The sequence below is a fragment of the Paramormyrops kingsleyae genome, chromosome 25 (genome assembly GCF_048594095.1).
Source record: "Paramormyrops kingsleyae isolate MSU_618 chromosome 25, PKINGS_0.4, whole genome shotgun sequence".
Classification (NCBI taxonomy): domain Eukaryota; kingdom Metazoa; phylum Chordata; class Actinopteri; order Osteoglossiformes; family Mormyridae; genus Paramormyrops; species Paramormyrops kingsleyae.
In genome coordinates, this window is record NC_132821.1 from 14,989,287 (window position 1) to 15,011,030 (window position 21,744).

At 47.0% G+C, this 21,744-nt stretch overlaps 1 protein-coding gene across 1 annotated transcript; it reads left to right on the forward strand.

Moving 5' to 3' along the window:
• Nucleotides 1-26: 26 nt before the first annotated feature.
• Nucleotides 27-11,203, forward strand: LOC140582995 (uncharacterized). Its single transcript, XM_072707558.1, has 2 exons — nt 27-67; nt 8,262-11,203. Exon 2 carries the CDS (start codon nt 8,672-8,674, stop codon nt 10,712-10,714), a length of 2,043 nt encoding a protein of 680 aa, XP_072563659.1. The 5' UTR covers nt 27-67; nt 8,262-8,671; the 3' UTR covers nt 10,715-11,203.
• Nucleotides 11,204-21,744: the final 10,541 nt, after the last annotated feature.

Genomic DNA, 21,744 nt, shown 5'->3' on the forward strand with positions numbered 1-21,744 from the left:
CTTCCAGAAGGCCAAGAACAGTACGAGCCGGCTGGAATCACACATGTGGTTGTCACGTACACGGAAGGTGCCGAGAAGGGGGGGGGGGGGATGCCCAAAAGGCTTTAAAAGGGATACAGCTGACACATATGGCAGAGCCTCCTCCTGTACATGCTGAATGTACGTCAGACGGCCGCTCCCTGATTATAATCAGTCAAGACAATAAACCGGTGATTTGCAACTTCTCCCCGTGTCAGCTGTGAATCTCTTCTCATCCACGAAGTCGGTGGAGACGCCGTGCTCCAACAATTTGGGGGCTCATCCGGGATCCCCAGGAGATTCGCAGGATTCGGCTAAGGGGTGACGCGGCCTACTTGGACACAGAGAACTGCGAGGCGCCGACTAGAAGAGGTATGCAGAGCCTGTTATATCAAAATCTGCACATTGGATATGTCAAATTGAGCAATTTGAAGTGTCCAGGGGCCCGTCGGTAAATTAAGACGGAGGAGAGGTTGCACGCACTGTGTTTATATAATATATTGGGTATGTCTATGTATTGTGTATGCATTGTGTCCAGGTATCATGCGCAGAGAAATAGAACCTTAAGGAGCGGAGGGCACGGGACCCCCGCAGGGAAATAGAATTTTAAGGAGCAGGCAGGGAAATAGGACCTTAGGGAGCGGAGGGTACGAGACCCCCGCATTGTCTTTGGTGTGGCAACCCCACTATTTGCTGACGAGCGGTAGAATAACTGGGTCAGAATCCCGAGGAATTCAAGACCCCCGAATGCTAGATTGGCCAGAGGGAATAAGGTCCCCCTCTCTAAAACAGGTTGGAGTCTCGAGACGAGGAGTCTCAAAGCTATTTGTGTGTTGTGCTGAGTTGTGGGTGAGCAGGGTTGTGGGTTCTTCCTGTTCAGGGTGCTCGCCGCTCGCTCTCTGTTGGTCGAGCTGCCCGTGGCTCTGCTGTCACTGCTTGCGGTCTTACAGTTTGTCAGAACCGAAGGGGAGTTCTCAGCAATTGGATGCCCAAAAGCATGCCAGCCCGGCCGCACCCGCTGACTCAGTACGGGCAGGGCCGACGGGTACCTCAGGCGTTCATTACAACTGCTGAGCAGGACCTCGCCTAGGTTGAGTTCTAAGAACACCCCTAGCTTGGACTCTCGGGAGGGTGGGTGACGCCTGAAGGCTATTTTGCCGGCCTTGGTCGAGTCAGAACACCGGTAGTGCGGCCGATAAGCTGACTCCCACCTGGGTTGTCTCAGTTGTGCGTACAGAACACCCCCTTCCAAGTTGACATTGCTGGGGATCTGGGGGGTTTCGGCTGGGAGCGGGCCTGTTTGACTGGGATTGGGCTTGTGTGACGTGCCCTGTTCAGGGGGGACACAACAGTGAGCTGCTCTGAATATAGTCTTATTATTTTAGAAGTTGTTGATTTATGTCTTGGTGGTGTTTGTTGGTAGGACATTCGACTAGGATAAGGAGGTGTACTAAGTGTGGGTGGCTGAACCCACATCCGGAGGCAGAAGGGCTGTTAGACAAGGGATCTAAACAGTCAGGACTGATTAAAGATGGACCGCGAGTTTGATCGGGAGCTAGATGACGGGGGATGGGCGCCCCTGGAAAATTCAGTGTGGAAGCCACTAGTAAAGCAGATCCAGGTGGTGAAGGAAGCTATAGAAGGGGCAAGTGGTGAAGGAGATAAGGAGAAGGAGGTAGCTGATGCCGGGGAGCATATGTGTGGGGCGGTTCGAAGCGCCGGGTGTCGAGTAGAGGATGAGCGCTCACTGGGAGAATTACTGTGGAAAAAGGAGAGAGAGCATGCTAGCCAAAGGGACGAAGCAGCAAGGCAGAGGGCGACAGCCAGTATAGTGCAGAAAGGGCAGTGAAAAAAAGAGGAAGAGAGGCATGAGAAGGAAAGGAGAGTGTGGGTGAGATTAGCCATATTTTGGCAAGGGACAGACCACCTCCATAGTGAGGAAAATGGGGAGGGTAAGTCACTCCCTCCCATAAAAGAAAAACAAGTAAAACATGGGGATCGTCCCTCAGCGTATAAGGGTAGGGAGGCGCTCCCAACAGCGCCCCTGGCCCATATGTGCCCCATGATCAATGTGACAGGAGGAACCTTCCACATTCGAACACAGGATACTCAGGAAGTCTCAGACTGTGTCTGGTCTGGGAAGGCAGAGGAAGAGTCAGACAGGGACTCAGACATAGGATCTGAGTGCTCTAGTCAAGTGAAAAGAGACAGGTCAGATGTCCGTGAAAATACAAGGGCACAAGAGCAGCCAGCATTTAGCAACAGAGTATTGAGGGAACAGGCAGAAAACCTAGGGGGAGGTGGATGTGCTAAACCCGTCACACCAGGGAGAGAGCTAGGCCTCAGCGGCCGGACGCAGAAGAAAGTAGAGGTGCTGGGCCAGTTGTTAGGGTTACTGGAGGAGGAGGAGACAGAAGTGGCCCTACAGATAGACGGACTCAGCGAGGAGTACATAGAGGGACTGCCAGGCCCGTCTGGAAATAGATACGGCCTGCGCTCCAGAGGCAAGCAGCTCCCCCTATTGAGGGGAGCAGGCAATGGAAGGGAAAGGTATAAACCTTTCTCTATAGGAGATGTGCAGGCCTTGGCAGATAAAATGCCCCCCCGGCAGAGGGGGGAGGACAGTGGATGGAGAAGTTAGACCAACTCACTCAGGGCATGACGCTTGCACTGGGAGATTTCCGGGCGGTGGCAGCCCGCTGCTTGACTAAACATTCCCTACAGGGCGTAGAAGACAGAGCAGGGACTATTACATATGCAGACAATATGTGTCTGACGATGGTGGTGATGTGCTTGGGTGACGCCATGCGGGAGATGTTCCCCGCCCCTAGTGGAGCAGCCATCCCAAAGTTTACGTTGGATCCTAAGGTTCACCCTAGAGAATATTTGGATAAATGTAAAGAGGATTGGACCCGTCAAACCGGGTGCCACCCGGGGCAGGAAGGGGTGCAGCGGGAGTGGTTTAGGCGGGCAGTAATGGAGGGGGTCCCAGAGGCAGTTAGGTCAGCTATACTGGGCAACCCGGAACTCCCGGGAGCAGACTCCCATGTGTGGGACCGGCATGTAGTACACCATCTGCAGAGGGCACGAGAGGAAGCAGAAAAGGAAAAGAGCAACCTTAAGGAACTACAGACACAATTACTGAAGCTGCAGGTGGGCGAAGTGAGGCAAAAGGCTAATGAAGCTAAAAGGAAAGAGCAGGGAAAGCAGATGGTGGCGGGGGTGTCCCCAGGGGGACCACCCATATACCTGCCCGGCCCTTGGAATGGGCCACCCACCTACCAACAGGGGAGGTGGGGCCAGCAATGGGGAAGGGGCCGAGGCGGTTGGCGCCGGGGATACAGGGGCCGGGGCTGGGGAAGGGGCTCACCGCAAAGAGGACCGCCGTCAGGTGTCTGTTTCAGGTGCCGGGCAGAAGGACACTGGGCAAGACATTGCCCAGCACCTGTCCCGGCCAGTATACGCGGCAGGGGAGGACCTCCTGGAGTCCAGGGACTGTCAACCGATCCACAGGTGATGGCACCCAACCCCCAAGCGGCTCCCACAGCAGGACAGTATCCAGCAGTGGAGGCAGGGGAGTGGGACTGGTACCCCTCCTCACCATGACGGTTCCCACGAGCGGCCCGGGACGCAGGGGAGGCAGACCCTATGCTGTCCCTTATGGTCATGGACAAAGAACTGCCATTTCTGGTAGACAAGGGAGCCACGTATTCCACTCTTAACGTGGTTCCACAACAACATCATCTGTCTACCTCAACAGTGACCGTTGTGGGCTTCTCGGGGGAAGAACAGAGACTGCCAGTGACTAAACCGGTGAAGGTTGCGGTGGGAAAACAGACCTTTCTCCACCCCTTCGTGGTGTCTTCTTCCGTTCCAGTGAACCTCCTGGGATGGGACATGCTGGTGAAGCTGGGGGCCTCGATGCTGTGTAGTAGGGGTGGAGCCGAACCCGAATACGGTATTCGGAAAGGCACAAATAATGTGTTTTTTACGAATACTTATTTCGAACAAATACTTAAAAAAATATTTGTATTCGGGAACAAGAAAAACTTTATATCAAAAAGCTGCGTTTCCTCTTGAGACCGCAGTGCATGCCCGGATGAGTGAGTGAGTTCAGGAGTCGGGGGGGGGGTTGTAAAAGAGGTGACTGACACAGGCTGCTCCACACAGTAACAGAGAAGGCTCAGCTGAGCGAAAAAAGACTTAACTGTATCACTATTTTTGTTGAATAGATTTTTGTACCTTAACTGGGTTCCGGAGGCAGTTTATAACTTTCGGGAAGCAGAGTTTGATCGGGAGATTATTCCATTACGCTGCATTATTGACGTCTGCAATCAGGTGCTCTCATGTTCGCTCTGTTTACGTAGCTCTGTTAGCTCGCTAATTTAGACAATAGGCTGTTGACAGAGTAACGTTAACGTTTGGTTAAAAAGGTTAAAACAATGCTTGTGTAGTTGTGTCGAATTGTATGCACTTGTAGGAGTTATATGGTACGTTTAAGTTACTCTGTCTACTGCATATCCATAATTATTATAATGGATATAATTAAAGAATACTTACACTATAGCGTAAATTAGAAGTGCAACGCAACAAAACTGGATTTTTACGCCTATTTTGAATTTTACTCGAATACGAATACAAATACAAATACTTTTCCCCCCTCAACAAATACAAATACAGATACAAATACCGGCTGCTTTGCACACCCCTACTGTGTAGTGCAGACGGACTGGTGGTCACCCTGCCGGAGGGCACTCGCCTGCGGTGCGACGCCCGCACCGCGGGCACGGGACAGTGGCTGGTACAGCCGGTCCAGAGTCAGGCCCTAGCAGACATCTATTGGGGCCTGCTGGAACCCAGCCTGACTGGCATCCTGGCGGCCTACTCAGCGTGGCGGCCCTGGATCTCGCTCCTAGAGCCCTATGTACCCCCACCTGACCCTCCTCATGTGACCCTTTCCTACGACAGGGATAGTACTGATTGGTATGAGGAACTGTTTGTTGAGCAACTAGAAGGCCAGCAGTGGCAAGTTGCCTCTGAGAACTTATATGTGGGTCCCGAAGGGGTAGCCTCAGCCACACTGCTTACCCCAGAACAGCTGCCCTGGTACATGATGGGACAGGAAGCTGTCCCACATGTCTCTCTGGCCCTCCATCCCAAACACCAGGCCAAGGATTTGGGCCCGATGGTGAAACGGGCCAGAGAAACTGAGGACTGGGTGCAGACCCAGATCCCACAGGTCTCCTTCTCGCCCTCCTACAGTACCTATCGCATACAGGTCACAACACAGGACACAGCCCTCCTGCAACATGAGCAGATAGCTAGAGATCACGGGTGTGAAAAGATGGACCACCCAAAGGCGTCGGCCCTTCTGGCGTCTCTGCCAGATTCGCTGTGGTCCACCAGCCCCACAGATGTAGGTCTAATATCCTGCACGCCAGTGCAGTTCCAACTTCGATCAGGGGAGGGTCCCCTCTGGCTCAGACAGTACTCGCACAAGCCGGCGGCGGAGGAAGGGATAGCTGAGACTATAGAGGGCCTCTTGCGGGCCAGGGTGTTAGAGCCCTCCACGTCTCAGTGGAACACCCCCATCCTCCCAGTGGCAAAACCCGGCACAGGCAAATATCGGATGGCCCACAACTTACGCGCCATAAACAACCTCCTGCTGACCCCTACTGTTCCAGTCCCAAACCCATATGTTGCCCTAACTAATCTGACCCCGCAACAAAAATGGTTCACATGCATTGATCTAGCAAATGCTTTTTTCTGTTTGCCCCTAGCAGAGGAGTGTAGGGACATATTCTCATTCACTTACAGGGGCTGCCAGCTGCGGTACACCCGCCTGCCTCAAGGGTTTGCCCTTTCTCCAGGTATCTTTAACCAGGTCCTGAAGCAGGCTTTGCAGGGGTGTCCTCTCCCGGACGGTGTCACCCTCGTCCAATACGTGGACGATCTTTTGATCGCGGCCCCAACAGCGGAGGCGGCCCTACAGGCCACCCAGTCAGTGCTGCGCCTTCTGTCAGAAAAAGGCTTTAAGGTCAGTAAAGACAAATTGCAGATTGCTAGGACAGCAGTGACCTTCCTAGGACGAGTGTTGTCGGGGGCAGGAACAGGCCTCTCCCCAGCTCATCGGTCGGCTATCTTGCATTACCCAAAGCCCATCACAGTAAAAGACATGTTATCTTTCCTAGGGCTCACAGGTTACAGTCGCACCTACATTCCAGATTACACGGGACTTACACAGCCCCTGAGGGCGCTTGTCCGAGAACACGGCCTACGTAACCTCAGGGCGCCCCTTAACTGGGACCAAGCATCTGAGGAGGCGTTTATCACCTTAAAGCAGAGGCTAGCACAGGCCGCGGACCTAGCCCTCCCAGATTACTCCCTCCCGTTTCACTTGGATGTGTCGGAAACAGGAGAGGTCGTCAACGGCATCCTGTTTCAGAAAAAAGGGGGAGAGAGGAGAGTGCTGATGTACGTCAGCATAAAACTCGATACTACAGAAAAAATACACCCCGCCTGCACAAGACACGTGGCGGGAGTGGCCAAAATTATTCAGAAAACAGCACACATAGTGATGGGACATCCGCTGCACATTCTGACCTCGCACAGTGTGGTGGCTTATGTGAATTCACAGACGTTTACCATGACGTCACTCAGGCAACAGAGACTTAGTAAAATACTAGAGGCACCTAATCTGAATTTTTCTCACGAAGGGATCAACATGGCAGACCACATGAGCGGGGGAGAACCACACGAGTGTGAGTACCGAGTTCAGAAGGAGGAGAAAGTCAGACCAGACTTAGGGGCAGAAAAAATAGAGAAAACAGACGATTGGTTTACAGATGGGTGTTGTTTTAGAACAGACACAGGAGGGTTGCAGCCAGGGTATGCAGTGGTGGCCAGACAAGGCCAGGATTATGTAACCTTGAAGGCAGACAGGCTGGGGGGAACCCAGTCAGCCCAGAGAGCCGAGGTGATAGCGGTTATCGAGGCCCTGAAATTAGCAGAAGGGAAAGAAGTTACCATATACTCAGACTCAGCATATGCTGTAGGCGCAGTGCATGTGGAACTCAGCCAATGGCTGAGGGCAGGATTCTTGACCGCGGGGAACAAGCCAATAAAACACGAAGCAGAAATGAGGGAATTGGCAAAGGCCTTGATGCTTCCCAAAAGAGTGGCAGTGGTCAAGTGCAAGGGACATGAAGGGTCAGGAACAATGGTAGCGAAAGGAAATCAGGCGGCAGATGAGGAAGCGAAGAGGGTCGCAGGGTACGTGGTGTCCAAACAGATGATCACAGTAGAGGAGGAAGTTCACCAGAATTACCGACTGACCCTAGAGAAAGTTAAGCACGAACAGGACAAGGCCTCCCCAGAGGAGAAAACGATGTGGAGAGAGAAAGGGGGGCACAAGAAGGAGGGGCTATGGCAGAGTAAGGAAGGGAAACCAGCCCTTCCCCCAGGTCTTCGCCAGACAATCTTGGCAGAAGCCCACGGGGTGGGTCATGCAGGGGTGAGACAAATGTTAGAGAATCTGACAAGCTGGTGGCATCCATTTATGAAAGAGACGGTGGGGGGGTATGTACGGAGTTGCGCTACCTGCACCTTGTATAACTCGCGACCCACAGTCAAGCCTGAGAAAGGACAGTTTCCAATGTGCACCAGGTCAGGGGAAGAAATCGTTATAGATTATACAGACATGGTGATTCCAGTGAGAGGGTTCAGATATGTGTTGATGTGTGTGGACGCATTCTCAGGATGGCCAGAAGCATGGCCCACAAAGAAGGAGGATGGGGTATCCGTGATAAAGTTTCTGATTAATCAGTATATACCACGTCACGGGTTTCCCAACAGGATTCGGTCAGACAATGGGTCCCACTTTAAGAACGAGGACCTCCGGACGGTGGAGAAAGCGTTGGGATTGAGACATGCATTTGGAACTGTGTATCATCCGCAGTCCCAGGGAAAAGTGGAGCGAATGAACCAAACAATAAAACAAAAATTGGCAAAAATCTGCGCGCAGACCAAAATGAATTGGGTTGACGCTTTACCACTGGCAATGATGTCAGTGAGGTGTTCCATAAATAGGGGGACCGGGTTCACCCCCTTTGAGCTCCAGACAGGCAGGCAGTTCCCAGGACCCCAGAAAGGGTTAACCTGGACCCCCGACGAGGGGGGGGGAGCAAAATCCAAGGGCATATTATGATTGTTTGCAAGGCCTCGTTGCAGATTTCTCTAAACAGATCCAGGAGGCGAGACCAGAGAACCAGCCAGCCAAACCACACACGGCGGAGTGGGTCCTCCTGAAAGTCATCAAACGGAAGTGGTCAGAGCCCAGGTGGACGGGCCCCTTCCAGGTCACTGAGAGGACGTCACACGCGGTTCGTCTGAAAGGCAAAGGCGACACGTGGTTTCACTGGAGCCAGTGCGCGGCTGCGGAGGAGCCAGGGAGAACCACGGCAGAGATCCAGGAGGCCCTTAGGGAAGGAATCCAGGGCGTCAGTTCGGCTGAACTAGACGCAACTCAGGTCTCAACAGAAGGGGCAGAATAATCCCCTGACCTGAGCAATCAGAGCAGGGTAGTCCACCCCTGCTCCAACGACCAGAAAGAACAAAAGCACCTCATCCACCGCCAGACAACACTAGGACCAGGATGGAGATCAAGATAAAAAGGGGAATGTTGGGGGAAACAAGTGTGTTATGTGTGATGCTTAAAATGTTTAAAGGGTTAATGATTATGGATATGATAATACTGCTTTCCACTGTCCAAACAAAAGCGGCCATGTGCGTAGGTTACCGAGGAGAGGCACCTCTGCGACTCCAGTACATAAGAGGCACCCCCACCACTTTCCTGTTTGACTTATGTGACGTAATAAATTGTCAGTACCAGAACGCGTCGTACCGAGGGTACGACGTATGGCTTTGTTATGACCAGCAACATCATTTAGGGTGTCGCGCCGGTTGGACCGTGGCCCGACCGTGTGAAAGCTGGGACAGGGTGGCTAAGTACACCGGACCCTGGGAGCCCTATGGGCCAAGGTCCGCAAGGAGCTGGTGGACTAACATCACCTTCTCCAGGGAAGGGTATACTGGAAAACCCAGTTTGAATCCGCTGGCGTTGTCGATAGGAGAGTATTATCACCCCCCGGAGGAGGGAAACGATTTGAATATCCTGCTGGCCGTGGATCAGTCTGGAAAGGACCCCTGGGGCGTGGTGAGTATCCTATTTGTAGACCCTCCTCAGACTGCCCCACAGCCCACTAGAGGGCCCACTATGGCTCAAATAACCACCCCGGTCCAAGGCACTAACGATACTATAGTGCTCCAGGTCGATTACACTAGACTGAATCCCCTAGACATTTTAGAACTAGCTACAGGGTACAAGAACGGCAACATCTGGCTGGCCTGGATTGCGCAGAATGCCAGAGAACAGCAGATGGAGGGCTGTGTGGCCTGTGCTTCAGCCAGACCCCAGCTCTATACGGAACCAGCCCCATTGCATCCCTCGGACGCCTGGGGCTATGCCTGCATGTTAGCCTTGACCAGGGAGGCCACACCGGGGGACTGCACCACGTTGGCATCCCTTTTTCCACCCATAGATAACAGGACTAAAGTAGGACCATTCACTCCCCGTCCAGGTAAGGCGGAATACCTCTGCTTTAGCTTCGCGGGTACTGGTCCCCGCGTGGGGGACATTCCCAGCGAGTGGTGTCGTGATATCATACACAATGGTTCCAGTAACAACTACATAGGGCATTGGGCCCGTTCTGGCCTCTACTGGTTCTGTGGCCGGGATAAGTTACTAGTTAGAATGCCTCTCAGCGGTCACGGGGTATGCGCCATGGTAAGGCTAATGGCACCGTTAGTCCTGATAGGGGAACGTCCCAATACACAGCAGGTCACTACTGGTGCACCAGGTGGGAAACTGGTGGGGAGGCGACGAGGACGCCTACTGATTAGACGCAGACGCGAGGCACCCAACTTTGACCCCACGGTAGATTCACCCACCTACATCGACGCTATAGGGATCCCGAGAGGAGTGCCAGATGAATTCAAATTGGCTGACCAGGTCGCTGCGGGATTTGAAAACATCCCTATTGTGGCGGCCATATTCCCCATCACTCCCAATAAAAATGTAGACCGCATTAACTATGTGCACTATAACATTTTGCGCCTGTCCAACCTTACTAGAGATGCAGTGGCAGGCCTGGCTGAGCAATTAGGCCCTACTTCTCTGATGGCGGTCCAAAACCGGCTGGCGCTAGATATGCTACTAGCCGAAAAGGGGGGAGTGTGCGCTATGTTTGGGGAAGTATGCTGTACTTACATTCCCAATAACACAGCACCAGACGGCTCAGTGACCAGGGCACTCGAGGGTCTCCGGACCCTCTCCAGAACGATGCATGCACACTCCGGGATCAGTAACATCTGGGATGCCTGGCTGACCTCAGCGTTCGGACAGTGGAAAGGCTTAATGGGCTCGCTTTTATTATCCTTTGCTACTTTTGCTGCGATTTTAGTTACTTGCGGGTGTTGTTGTATTCCCTGCCTGCGCGCACTGTCAGTTCGTCTTATCACTACCGTGATAGAGAAGCGGGATGGCACCTATGCGCGGATGATGCCTCTCCTGCCTGTCGGGCCGGAGAGGGGCAAAGGTCATTTGGACAGCTTTGACCTACGACTCCCCCGCCAATAGGGTGATCTCCTTGCGGAGACCAAAAGGGGGAATGCAAAATTTCATAAATAAGGGAAAATATTACTAATCAGCATAATCAGGGTGATCTCCTTGCGGAGATCAAAAGGGGGAATTGAGGGAATAATTAATAAAATAAAGGGAATGATTCTATAAGGCTGTAATTAGTCAAAACAAGAACTGACTGGCGCGCCGGCAAGCCAAGGCTACCTATCGGAACAGATAGGGGGGGCGACAGAGAACATCAGCGGCCCCTACTTATCTTTTAGCCTTCCAGAAGGCCAAGAACAGTACGAGCCGGCTGGAACCACACATGTGGTTGTTACGTACACGGAAGGTACCGAAAAAGGGGGGGGGGATGCCCAAAGGGCTTTAAAAGGGATACAACTGATACATATGGCAGAGCCTCCTCCTGTACATGCTGAATGTATGTCAGACGGCCGCTCCCTGATTATAATCAGTCAAGACAATAAACCAGTGATTTGCAACTTCTCCCCGTGTCAGCTGTGAATCTCTTCTCATCCACGGACCCGGGGGAGACGCCGTGCTCCAACAGGGGGTCTTAACATTTTTCTTTTGTTGTAAAGAAAAAAAAAAAAGCTACTTTCACCTTGTAGGAAAATTTCTATGTAAAACAATTTCAGACACCCCTAATGTGGACCGTACTATTTTAACCACCTCGGCGCTAGAAACAGCCAGCCGGTTGCGTCATTCATTCTCATTGAGTGACCTGTTCATTGTGTTTGTCTGTCATGGTACTGTTTGTCGTGCATTGGTAAGTGTAAATAGCCAGCAGAAGTCTAGCCTGTTGAAAATCTGTTATTTTACAACCTTCATTTATTCATTTAAGTGTTTCATCTACTAATGCAAGCTGACGTCTTTATAAGTTGAATTACTTACCATTGTCCTTCTGAGGCCGGTACAGTCAACGTTAGCTTATCTTTCTAGTTAAATTGACTAAGTTCTCTATTTAAAACCGGCTTATTTGGTGAGGTAAAAGAACATTACACTAAAAGTATAGGTGCAGTTTTGCAAACTTAATGTGTATGAAGGAAAGTGGTGGTCAGCAGAAGGCAGGAGAGGCACAGGAGCAGGGAGATGGCAGGATGAGGACAGAGCGAAGAACCAAGAGGTGAGTTAGAAATTAGGCTGCACTTTAAGATCTACTGTATCATCAAGACAGATATTAGCCTAATAGGCAAATATTTATTTCTGAAGGCTGTTGGAGCTGGGGGGACTGAGAGGGCAGGAATAACACCAGACTGCTGGACCAGACCAGGCTGTTTGTAAATGTATAGGCTTATTACTTTTAGTAGTATACTTCTAGGATAATTCCTGGGAGTTATCAAATCCGAATTCTTTTGGACAGGGATAAGGACAATGAGATCTTCTGTACTGATTCTCATTGTGTCGCATGTCCAGACCATGGCCGTGTGTTGCATACATGTTAGTAAACACCCCTAGCGCATCTTTCACTCTTAACATTGATCCTGGTGGCTATTCGTATTGACGCGGTAGCGGACCATAATGGTCATAGAAGTGTTATGAAGGCAGTACCCCCCAATTATGGAGGGGTAATTCACACTCTGATTAACATTACGGGTGTTTTAGTGTTATTAGTGTTAATAACAGCAGCTAACAACACAATATCGTGAACAAAAGGGCTGCATACACCCAAGTAGTTCTTGTTTGTTCATTGGCGTGGGAAAAGGTGGTTCTATTGTTATTAGTATTGTAATAAGCGTTACCTGCAAGATCTATATTTTTCTTTTTGCTGCAATTGTTTTCATTACTTTATTTAACTTGACACATCACATCTTTAAATTCTCATCCTTGCATTAGAATATAGACCAGTTAATACTGATGGTATCTCATGCTGCGTCACACTGAATGTTGAACTGAAGCTTGACATTAAAAAAATTAAATCGCAAATCAAATCGTAATCGCAATTTCTGTCAGAAAAATCACGATTCGATATTTTCCCAAATCGTGCAGCCCTAGCATAATGCCCTTTTAAGCAACACTAGGTTGCTGTACATGGTGCTGACAACTGACAATTTAACAGTAACCCTCTTATTTTGGTGGTAATGATGCTCTTAGAAGTCTACAGAGGTGGGTATACAAAGGATTACAGTGGGTAATAGTGATAATAAACATAATACCCTATGTTTTCATTCTCATTTTATCACAAATAAATTGTGCCATTCTGAAATTAATTCGCCACTTAGCCAGTGTGGTTTGTTATTAGGCTAATGTTAACGCATAAGAAGGTCTAACGTTATGCTCTGAAAAAACATTGCTATAAGTGAAACCTTTGCAAACGGTTAGCCGACATCACTCCTATACGTCCAATGATGACATTCACACTGTGGTGAGCAATTTGCTGGGACAAAGTTAGTAATTGTATGAAGTTGTGGCCTCCTTCCATCTCACCGCTGGGACCCAGGCCACCCGACGCCTCTTCATTACCTCCTCTACCTGCTGTCCATATCCGATTTTCCAAGTGGGAAACCGAAAAAATCTCATGTTGTGGTCCACCTTTCTGCCAATTCTACCATGTGATTTAGTATGACAGCCTTTCACACAGCACAAGTGTCCCATCTTACCAAAGATAATGTTTCACGCAAATGCTGGCACTTGAGTTGTATACAACCAAAATGGCGATTCGACCCACAATACACTGACGATATAGTGAGTGAGACGTCAACTGTCAAAGACTGAACTGAATCTTTTATACATAGTTTTATTTTATTTGACTTGAAGCTTTATTTAAACTTCTGGACTTTAAGACACACCAGTGTCACCAATGTGCACTTTAGTTGTATTGTTTAATGCGTTTCTTTTTTATTGTGATGGTCACACTAATATAAAAACATCTGATTATTTTCAAATTCATATGTATCACTGGTTATTTTATTTTGATTATTATAAATTTGAATCGTTTTAATGCAGACACATCAGGGGGACATTCACAGGGGGACAGACGTGAGCAGATGAGGTAAGACATGCACTGGAGCCCAGAACAGGATGTGTAACCACAGGTCATAGGCATGAAATAATCGTGACTAATCGACAAAAAATTTGAGCGATTTGTCAACTACCAAAATAATCATTACTTGCAGCCCTAGTAACATGACCAAAATAACGATAAGCAGCAGTAAATCCCTCATTAACTTACACAAATATGCAACTGCTATTGCTAATTTCCTTGAGCAGACAGGTTTTGTGCTTATTTAATAACGTGTGTGTGGTCTTTGGTAAAATGATGAATCACCTTTGTTTGATGATAATGATTATGATTGTTATTAATGTTGTGTATTCTTGTTTGTTGTTCAGTTACTGGAGGGAGGGAGAACCTAATGACATTAATGATGAGGACTGTGCATATAACATGACAGGAACAAACCCCCGATTGAAGGCAAATCTACACACACATGCACATGCATTTCCATGTATGTAACAGTTCAATTACTTTGTAAACAGTCAGAAGAGTTTGCAAACTACCCCAATGTTTTTGATAAAACTCACTTTAGGTTAATAATGGAATAAAATTGATTTGCTATAAGATTTCTTTTGTGAGTGTGAGAGTCTGAAAGCGAGCCAGATGTGTGAGAGTAGGCAACCCTGAAAATGCCATAATTAGCTCTATACACTTAATTTCTCTTTTTCTACATTTCTATTTTCATACACATCTTCGTTTATTTCTGTATTCCCACATTTTTTCATGTATTTATTTCTGTATATATGTTAATAATGCCTGGGAATTACACATGTGAAAATTTCATTTAACAGATTTAAATATAATTTTATGTGATTTCTATTTTTAAAAATACATTTCCACATGTGAAAAAAATCCACAACTAAACCAAATTTCTTGCATTTTTTTTCTTTAAGACATCATTTGAGAAGGTAAACCAAGTTGAATACACAAACCATTAACATTGTTAATGGTTTGTGTATGGTCAATGTATTTGAACTAATGCTGAAGTAACTATTTGGTTGAACAGATATGTATGTGTAACTTTTTGCGGGCAGCAACACCTTACTTGAAAGGATAAAATTATTATCTCCACAAAAGGGGATCAAATGACTGGCAAATAGAGTTACTATCTGTAATATCAGCATTCATGTCTACCACCACATAAACACTGTAGGTGCTATATGTCTTGTATAAATGCATTAATAAAAGCCAGCTTATTGAGATATTCATCCTCATTTTCACGAGACTCATATGGCATATACACATTTAGAATGACAAAATGATTATATTCATGAGTATATTGTATACCAATACACCAATCTACATCGAGCCTAATCGGCTTTATCACACCATCGAGCTTTTTATCCCCGAGCACAACGGCCCCTCCTGGAATTCTACCTCTAACTATCGTCTCACTAAGACCAATATTTGACTCCCCCACACCCAGGAAGTTTTGATCAATACAGTTCAATTTTTCTAAGTCTTGTTTAGCTAAAATGTCTCTTATTAGCCTCATATTCGATATTCAGTTTTCTAGCTTCAATAACTTTTCACGGAAGTAAGGTGGGGCGTTTTTAGTGATAAAATCGTGTTGTCCAGTCCACAGACAACGATGCACACCGATTATTTTTTCGCTTCAAACCGTTTCGTGATTTGTGCAAAATCGTGTTAATAGCTAATAAAATAGGTCCTGTCAGCTGTAATGACATGGTCATTTTGGGCTCATGGTGACTGTTGCACACCCCTTTGTTTCCCAGATTACTTTACGTACGATTTTTAATTAATTTTTGAATGTTCGAATGTATCCGTATAATGTGCAATGGGACAATACATGAATGGGTTAATAACTTTAAAACTAGATGAGACAGGCACATCTAGTGAAGTGTGCTTTGATCAGTGGACTACAGGGAACAATGCACACCCCTTAGATTTTCAGAAAAACTTTCACTCTAACAGTTATTAATTAATACATTGTATGCATATTACATGGCATAGGGGCAATGCACTAAAGGGTTAATAGCTCTGGAACAAGATGGGACAGCCATGTCCCATAAAGTGTGCCTTGATCAGTGGACTACAGGGAACAATGCACACCCCTTGCCTTTTCAGATTATTTTTGTCTGTAATAGTTATTTGTTAATATATTGCATCCAATTAAAGTGCAATGGGGCAACACACTAAAGGGGTAATAGCTCTGAAACAAAATGGGACAGCCATGTCCAATTGAGTGTGCTTTCATCAGTGGAGTCTGGGGGACAATGCACACCCCTTGGATTTTCAAGATCACTTTCTGTCTAGCAGTTATTAATTATTACATCGCATCCATATTACATGCCATTGCTCCATTTCATACATATTGACAGTTAATTGATAACACAAATTTATCCATAAGTAAGTTGTAAAGTGTGAATTAGGCAGTGCACCATGGGACAAAGCAAAAGTATCGCAGCTGAATTGCTTGATTACGTGTTTCGTCACATTTAATACATTAGCATTAAGCATTTATCCATTGAACAAAAAAGAAAACAATAATTAAGGAGGGTTGTTTTTTTGCTGACTGCTCTTAATCTGAAACTGAAGAAATGGAACAGACTTCATACTCAATTGTAGCATCCTCAAAGTCTCCATTACGTCTTTCTTCCTGGTGTGCAGTGGAAGCAACAAAATCCTCATAATTACTCCATGGTGAGTGATCTGTTAATAGACTGTATTGTTTGCTGTCTGTGAGATCATCTTCTTGTGGAGTTTGGACATACTGATCTTGTGATGGAAAGGAAAGTTTTGATAAGCTTGAGAGATTCATTTCTGCATGGCCTGAGAACACTGTCTGATGCTCCAGAACTCTGTCTTTTACTTTGTTCCTGTTTTGGTTCCACACTGTCCTTAGCCACTTTTTATTTGCTTCTGACTAATCTCCAAATAATCTTTTTGCCATTGCTGACCAATTTTCAGAACTGAAACATACAGTATACCTGGATGTTACTAGAATGTAATGTCACTTTATTTCACTGGATGTCAATTTATTTCACATTTAAAGAGTTATTTCACATTAAAACTGCATACAAGAAAATAGTACATAGAAGAAAACAGAAAAAATTCAGCAGCTGCCTTCCTTGGATGTGGTAGCTGTTTCTCAGACTCCCTCTGCAGAATCGAACCCTGATTCCCCATGTACATTGTATGTTTTTTGTGTAATGTCGCTGCAGATTCGGCCTGCTATTTTCTCTGATGGCGTTGCTTTGACCTCTGTGATACGGCTATGTTTTATTTTTTTTGCTAATTTCAATAAAATGAAAGCACACTTCCTTGAGCAGACAGGTTTTGTGATTAAGCTAAAATAAAGGGAACAGCATATGTGACCTGTGTGGCCTGTTGTAGTGGTCCAAACTCAATGCTTACAGACTGTAAGAGCCTACCCAAGTGTAGGTGCTTTCAGCACACATGGAGATCTTCTCAGCTTAAGGAAGTGACCTGAGTATCTGAGCTGTAATACTTCAGACTAGTTTTCTTATATGTTTGTGTTCTTATATGTGTAGGCACGTGTGTAGGCATGTGTTAACACAGACAGAGACATATGAATTTAACAGTACGACTTAGAAGGGTGTAACTTTGAGAAGACAGGAATCTCACTGGTAAAAAAAAAGTATAGGCACATTTTATAGCAAAAATGCAATAAAGACCTTTATTACATTTATCTGACTCACTCTATTTGTTTATGCGACCTGCAGGTCAGCCATGGCTGTGTTCCCAGTGTGTTGGGGGACGGGTACCTCTGTGTGTGCATCAGAGAGAGGTGTGAAACAGCCATCAAGGAAACAGAAGCCCTAGCAGCAGCAGGAGGACAGACTCTTTCTACAATGTGCCTAACATTTTGATGTGTTGCTCTAAAACTAGTTGGATGAAGAACAACTACATGTTAAGAAGCATTAACAATAAGAGTCTTTGCTGTAGGTGAGCATATATTATACAGGTCTACAAAAAAAAAATCAGGTGCCATGGTTTTTTGAATGGATTTAGGGTATTTTGAGGGTGCTGAAATAAAAAAAAATTGCTGAATTGGTTCTAGTTTTTGAGATAATGGAAATCCACAAAAATAATGCATTCCCCCAATGCAACTTGTGTGTGATAACAAATGCAATAGCTTTTGGTCTGTCTTTTGACTCGTTAACAGTGTCTTAGGTAATGAAATGAATGATTAGATATTTTTTATTCCTTTTTGTGTGATGTTAGACTGTTTACTTACTAGTTGTAACTAAAATAAAAACATTCTTGCAATTCTGAATGCTTTTCAAACATGTTGCGTTAATTAAATAACTATTAAATGTCTCCTGGGGTGGCATGTTGGTGCAGTGGTTAGCACTGTTGCCTCATACCTCTGGGACCCAGGTTTGAGTCTCCCCCTGGGTTACATGCGTGTGGAGTTTGCATGTTCGCCCCATGTTGTCATGGGGTTTCCTCTAGGTACTCTGGTTCCTCTAGGTACTGGTACCACAGTACAAAGACATGCTGAGGCTAATTGGAGTTACTGAATTGCCCGTAGGTGTGCATGTGTGTGTGAGTGTCAGTGTGCCCTGCGATGGGCTGGCCCCCCATCCTGGGTTGTTTCTCACCTCGTGCCTGTAGCTTCTGGGATAAGCTCCAGACACTGAAGTTTACCTTTCATATGAGAAAATGCTTTTTACATATTGATTCTGTACAACATAAAAGTCTCATCCATAGGATTCGGACTCGGCTGTAGGACTGATAGCGGTTTTATTCTCTCCATCATGGTTGGTTTCAGTTGGCATTGGTGTCAGCGGTATGTAAACTGTGTAACATGAATAACTGCAGCATCTTTAACGTACCCTATTAGAGCTGGACTCACTTGGCTTCACAATCTCTAGTTTAATGTGGAAGATCATATTTTTACATTATGTCACACAAATCCATACATTGTCTAACTATATATTGAGGTCAGTGGAGAACTTCTTGTACATGAACCCACACATGTACAGAGCCCCATGCAGCTTTTCACACCCAGCATAGGTCTAAACCCTCTCCTCTGAATGACTTTCGCTCTACACCAAAATCAAAACGAAGTTCTTCACCAAGATCAATTTTCCCCTGAGCTAAGAAAAGGATGACGTCCTGCTCTTTCCCGTCCATCTCCACGGTGTAGAGCCTGGGCCGAATGTTGGCTTTCTTCCTGGAATGATTAATTAGCCGTCCAAAAGTTTGCTTCTTGGGGTGGCATTCACATTGAGGTGCGTGTGCATCAATGCACATGTGATTATTTTTACTGTTCTTGAAGAAAAACATATACCCAGTCTGCTCCTTAGTTGTAGCCTGGTGGATCTGCCAGCCCTCTGTGGCTGTGACTACCTGCCCATGGTAGTCACAGACCACCTCACCAGCCTGGAAATGCCGGGTCGTGCAGACGCCCTTGCCCTTCCCCACAATGTCCGCCACCACCAGTCCCTTCCACTTTTGTGTGGTGATGAGCTTCTGGATGCGCCTCGAGTCCATCGCCGTCTTGACAGATCCGGTGGGCTTCCAGTCTTTTAGGATCCTGGCAGCGCTGGGGACGTTGCTCTTCCAACCCTGCTTCTTTATCCAAGCGTTGACCCTCGACTCTGTGGGTTCCCGCCTGCCAAAGTGTGCTGTCAAAAGCAAATGAAATTGGTTGGTTAGTCAAGAAGACCATGTGAATCGTGTACATAGGATAGTTTCTCAGTAAAAAGGTCATTAATTAGTGTCAATAACAATACTCAACAGAGGACATGCTTCACGCGCAGTTTCATCTGGGCCTTCAGCCAGCGCTCGTAAAGCTGCCTCTGGATCTGGCCTGACGTCTGTGAACGAACGGTCCTGTCTGACACGTCTCCATCCAGGGTCACCGGATGAGTCTGCAGAAGCCGGTCATATGCTGCCTGGACGTCGGTCCGTTGATTTGATCCGGGGGCAGCACTCCGCACAGCGCCACGGGTAGCACGGATGGTTCCCTCTTCTGCAGAGGAGGCACTGAAATACAAACAGTTTAAGATTAGCGTTCAGTTATGAGGGCTTTGATTGTGTGTGTTGAAAGTCCGACAGCAAACATAAATCATGCTTACCTTAAGTCACCTGCCAGCTTGCTCAGCAGCTTACTGGCTGCCACCACATTTTTAGCCGTCGCAGCAGAATGACTGAGATAATCAGCCACCAAAGTCTTTTCAGAGTCGGTCATGTTCTTGCTGGCTGTCCCAAACACTCGCCGGGCAGTCTTACTGGTCACTGGGTCCAGCTGGTATCTAAAGTTCAAAATTAACATGGCCTTTATTAATACTTCTCACATGACGCCTGATAACGTGTATTCAGAACATATTGTGGGGGAAATGCATCACGATGATTAGCTTACTTTTGGTGCAGCCGGTGGAGGTCATTTGATGCATTGTATATCGGCCTCCCTGAGGTGGAGACAAAGAACCTCTCATCTCCCCCCTGCTGATTGGTGGTTCTTTTGCTCCAATTGGAGGCCAGGAGCTGCGGACGCACGTGACTGAAGTAGGTATCAAACCACTGTCGACAGAGGAAAAACATGAACAAGGATTTAATTTTGAAAAGATGCTGTTTGGTTCATGCAGGAAATATGAAATAAATCTGGACCAATTTGAATAACTTACCTTCTCCTCCTCAGAGGATAGGGCAAATGCAGCCACTCGCCGTGTGGACGATCTGTGCTCCTTTACCCCAATGACCGTGTAGCCCGACTCGTCTCTGGTCCTCTTCATCCACTCCTGGACCTGAACAAAACAAGGACGTCACACTGGTTAATAAGGGTAACGGCAAAAGTGTCAGCGGCAGACAAAAGAAGAGTACAGTACTTACAGTCATGTGCTCCACCACGCCTGCTTGCTGGAGATGCTTCAGGATGACAATGGCCTCCAGGTAGTAGAGCAGGAGGCAGCACTCTTTCAACTCCAGGGGTGTTGCTTCTGGATAAACCTTTCCGACGATCGCCAAGAAGTCGTGCTTGGCAGCCCTCAGCACGGCCCAGCAATCTTCTGGATTCAGAGGGTTCTTCTCTGTCAGAATGGCATGCCTATAGAAAAATCAATTATTCTCAATCCTGATTTATACAGTCCACATTTTAAAATGCGAGTAAGACGGAGGAGACTATGGGCAGAATTTATAAGCAAATCACGATGTAAAAAATGAAATAGGTTATAACAATTGAACTTACCTCCTTTGGACGATCTCCTTACTCGCCAGCTTAGCACAGCTCAGCTGTAGTGAGCTCAGTTCCTCCATGAAGAACTTGGCGTCGTTCCACAGTCTTCTGCTGTCATGCCGGAGGTCGGTGATGACAGTGTGGTACTTCAGGAATCTGTCAGAGGAAGTACGGGTATCTAAGTATTCATATGTATGATATACATATATGTTCATATGCACATATATACATATACACCTAAGCACATATATAAAATACACATTAAAATACTATAAAAAAAAAATATACAAAACATGCTACCAACCTCCTCAAGCTCTTCAGGTAGTTCACCTGGGTCTGCCCGGACAGCCCGGCCTCACTCAGCTCCCGGAAGAAGAGCCTGGCCTTCTCCCTCTCCCTGACAAATTCCAGGGAAGGCTTCAGAGGGTTCATGTAAAACATGAACCTGCTGGCATTTTCCACCTAAAAAGAAAAAAACAGAATGAAAATGAATAAATATATGAATATATTACTTACTATAAAGGTAAAAGAAGAGTGCATTTTAAGGGAATCCTCACCTCCTGCTTAAAATTTTCATTCAGGAGATCCTTCTCTAAGTATGTGGCGAAGCCCTTCAGAAGGGGATGGTCCAGAGAATGTTTCCTGTACAGTCCCTTCTCCTGCATCATGTGTCTGGAGGTCTGTGGCCACTGCACCTCCCGGGTACTGCCATGTGGAAAATATATTTTGTCATACAATTGCACATTCAATTGGCTCACAAACAAAAGCAAAGAGTATCAATGAAGCTGTAAGGCCGAGATACCCATACTCACACTTGAAAGTACTCGCCGCTGCTGACACTGACTGCATCGTCCGACTGCTCAC

Coding starts and splice junctions, on each gene's coding strand:
- LOC140582995 (XM_072707558.1), top strand. CDS start 8,672: ATGGAGATCAAGATAAAAAGGGGAATGTTGGGGGAAACAAGTGTGTTA.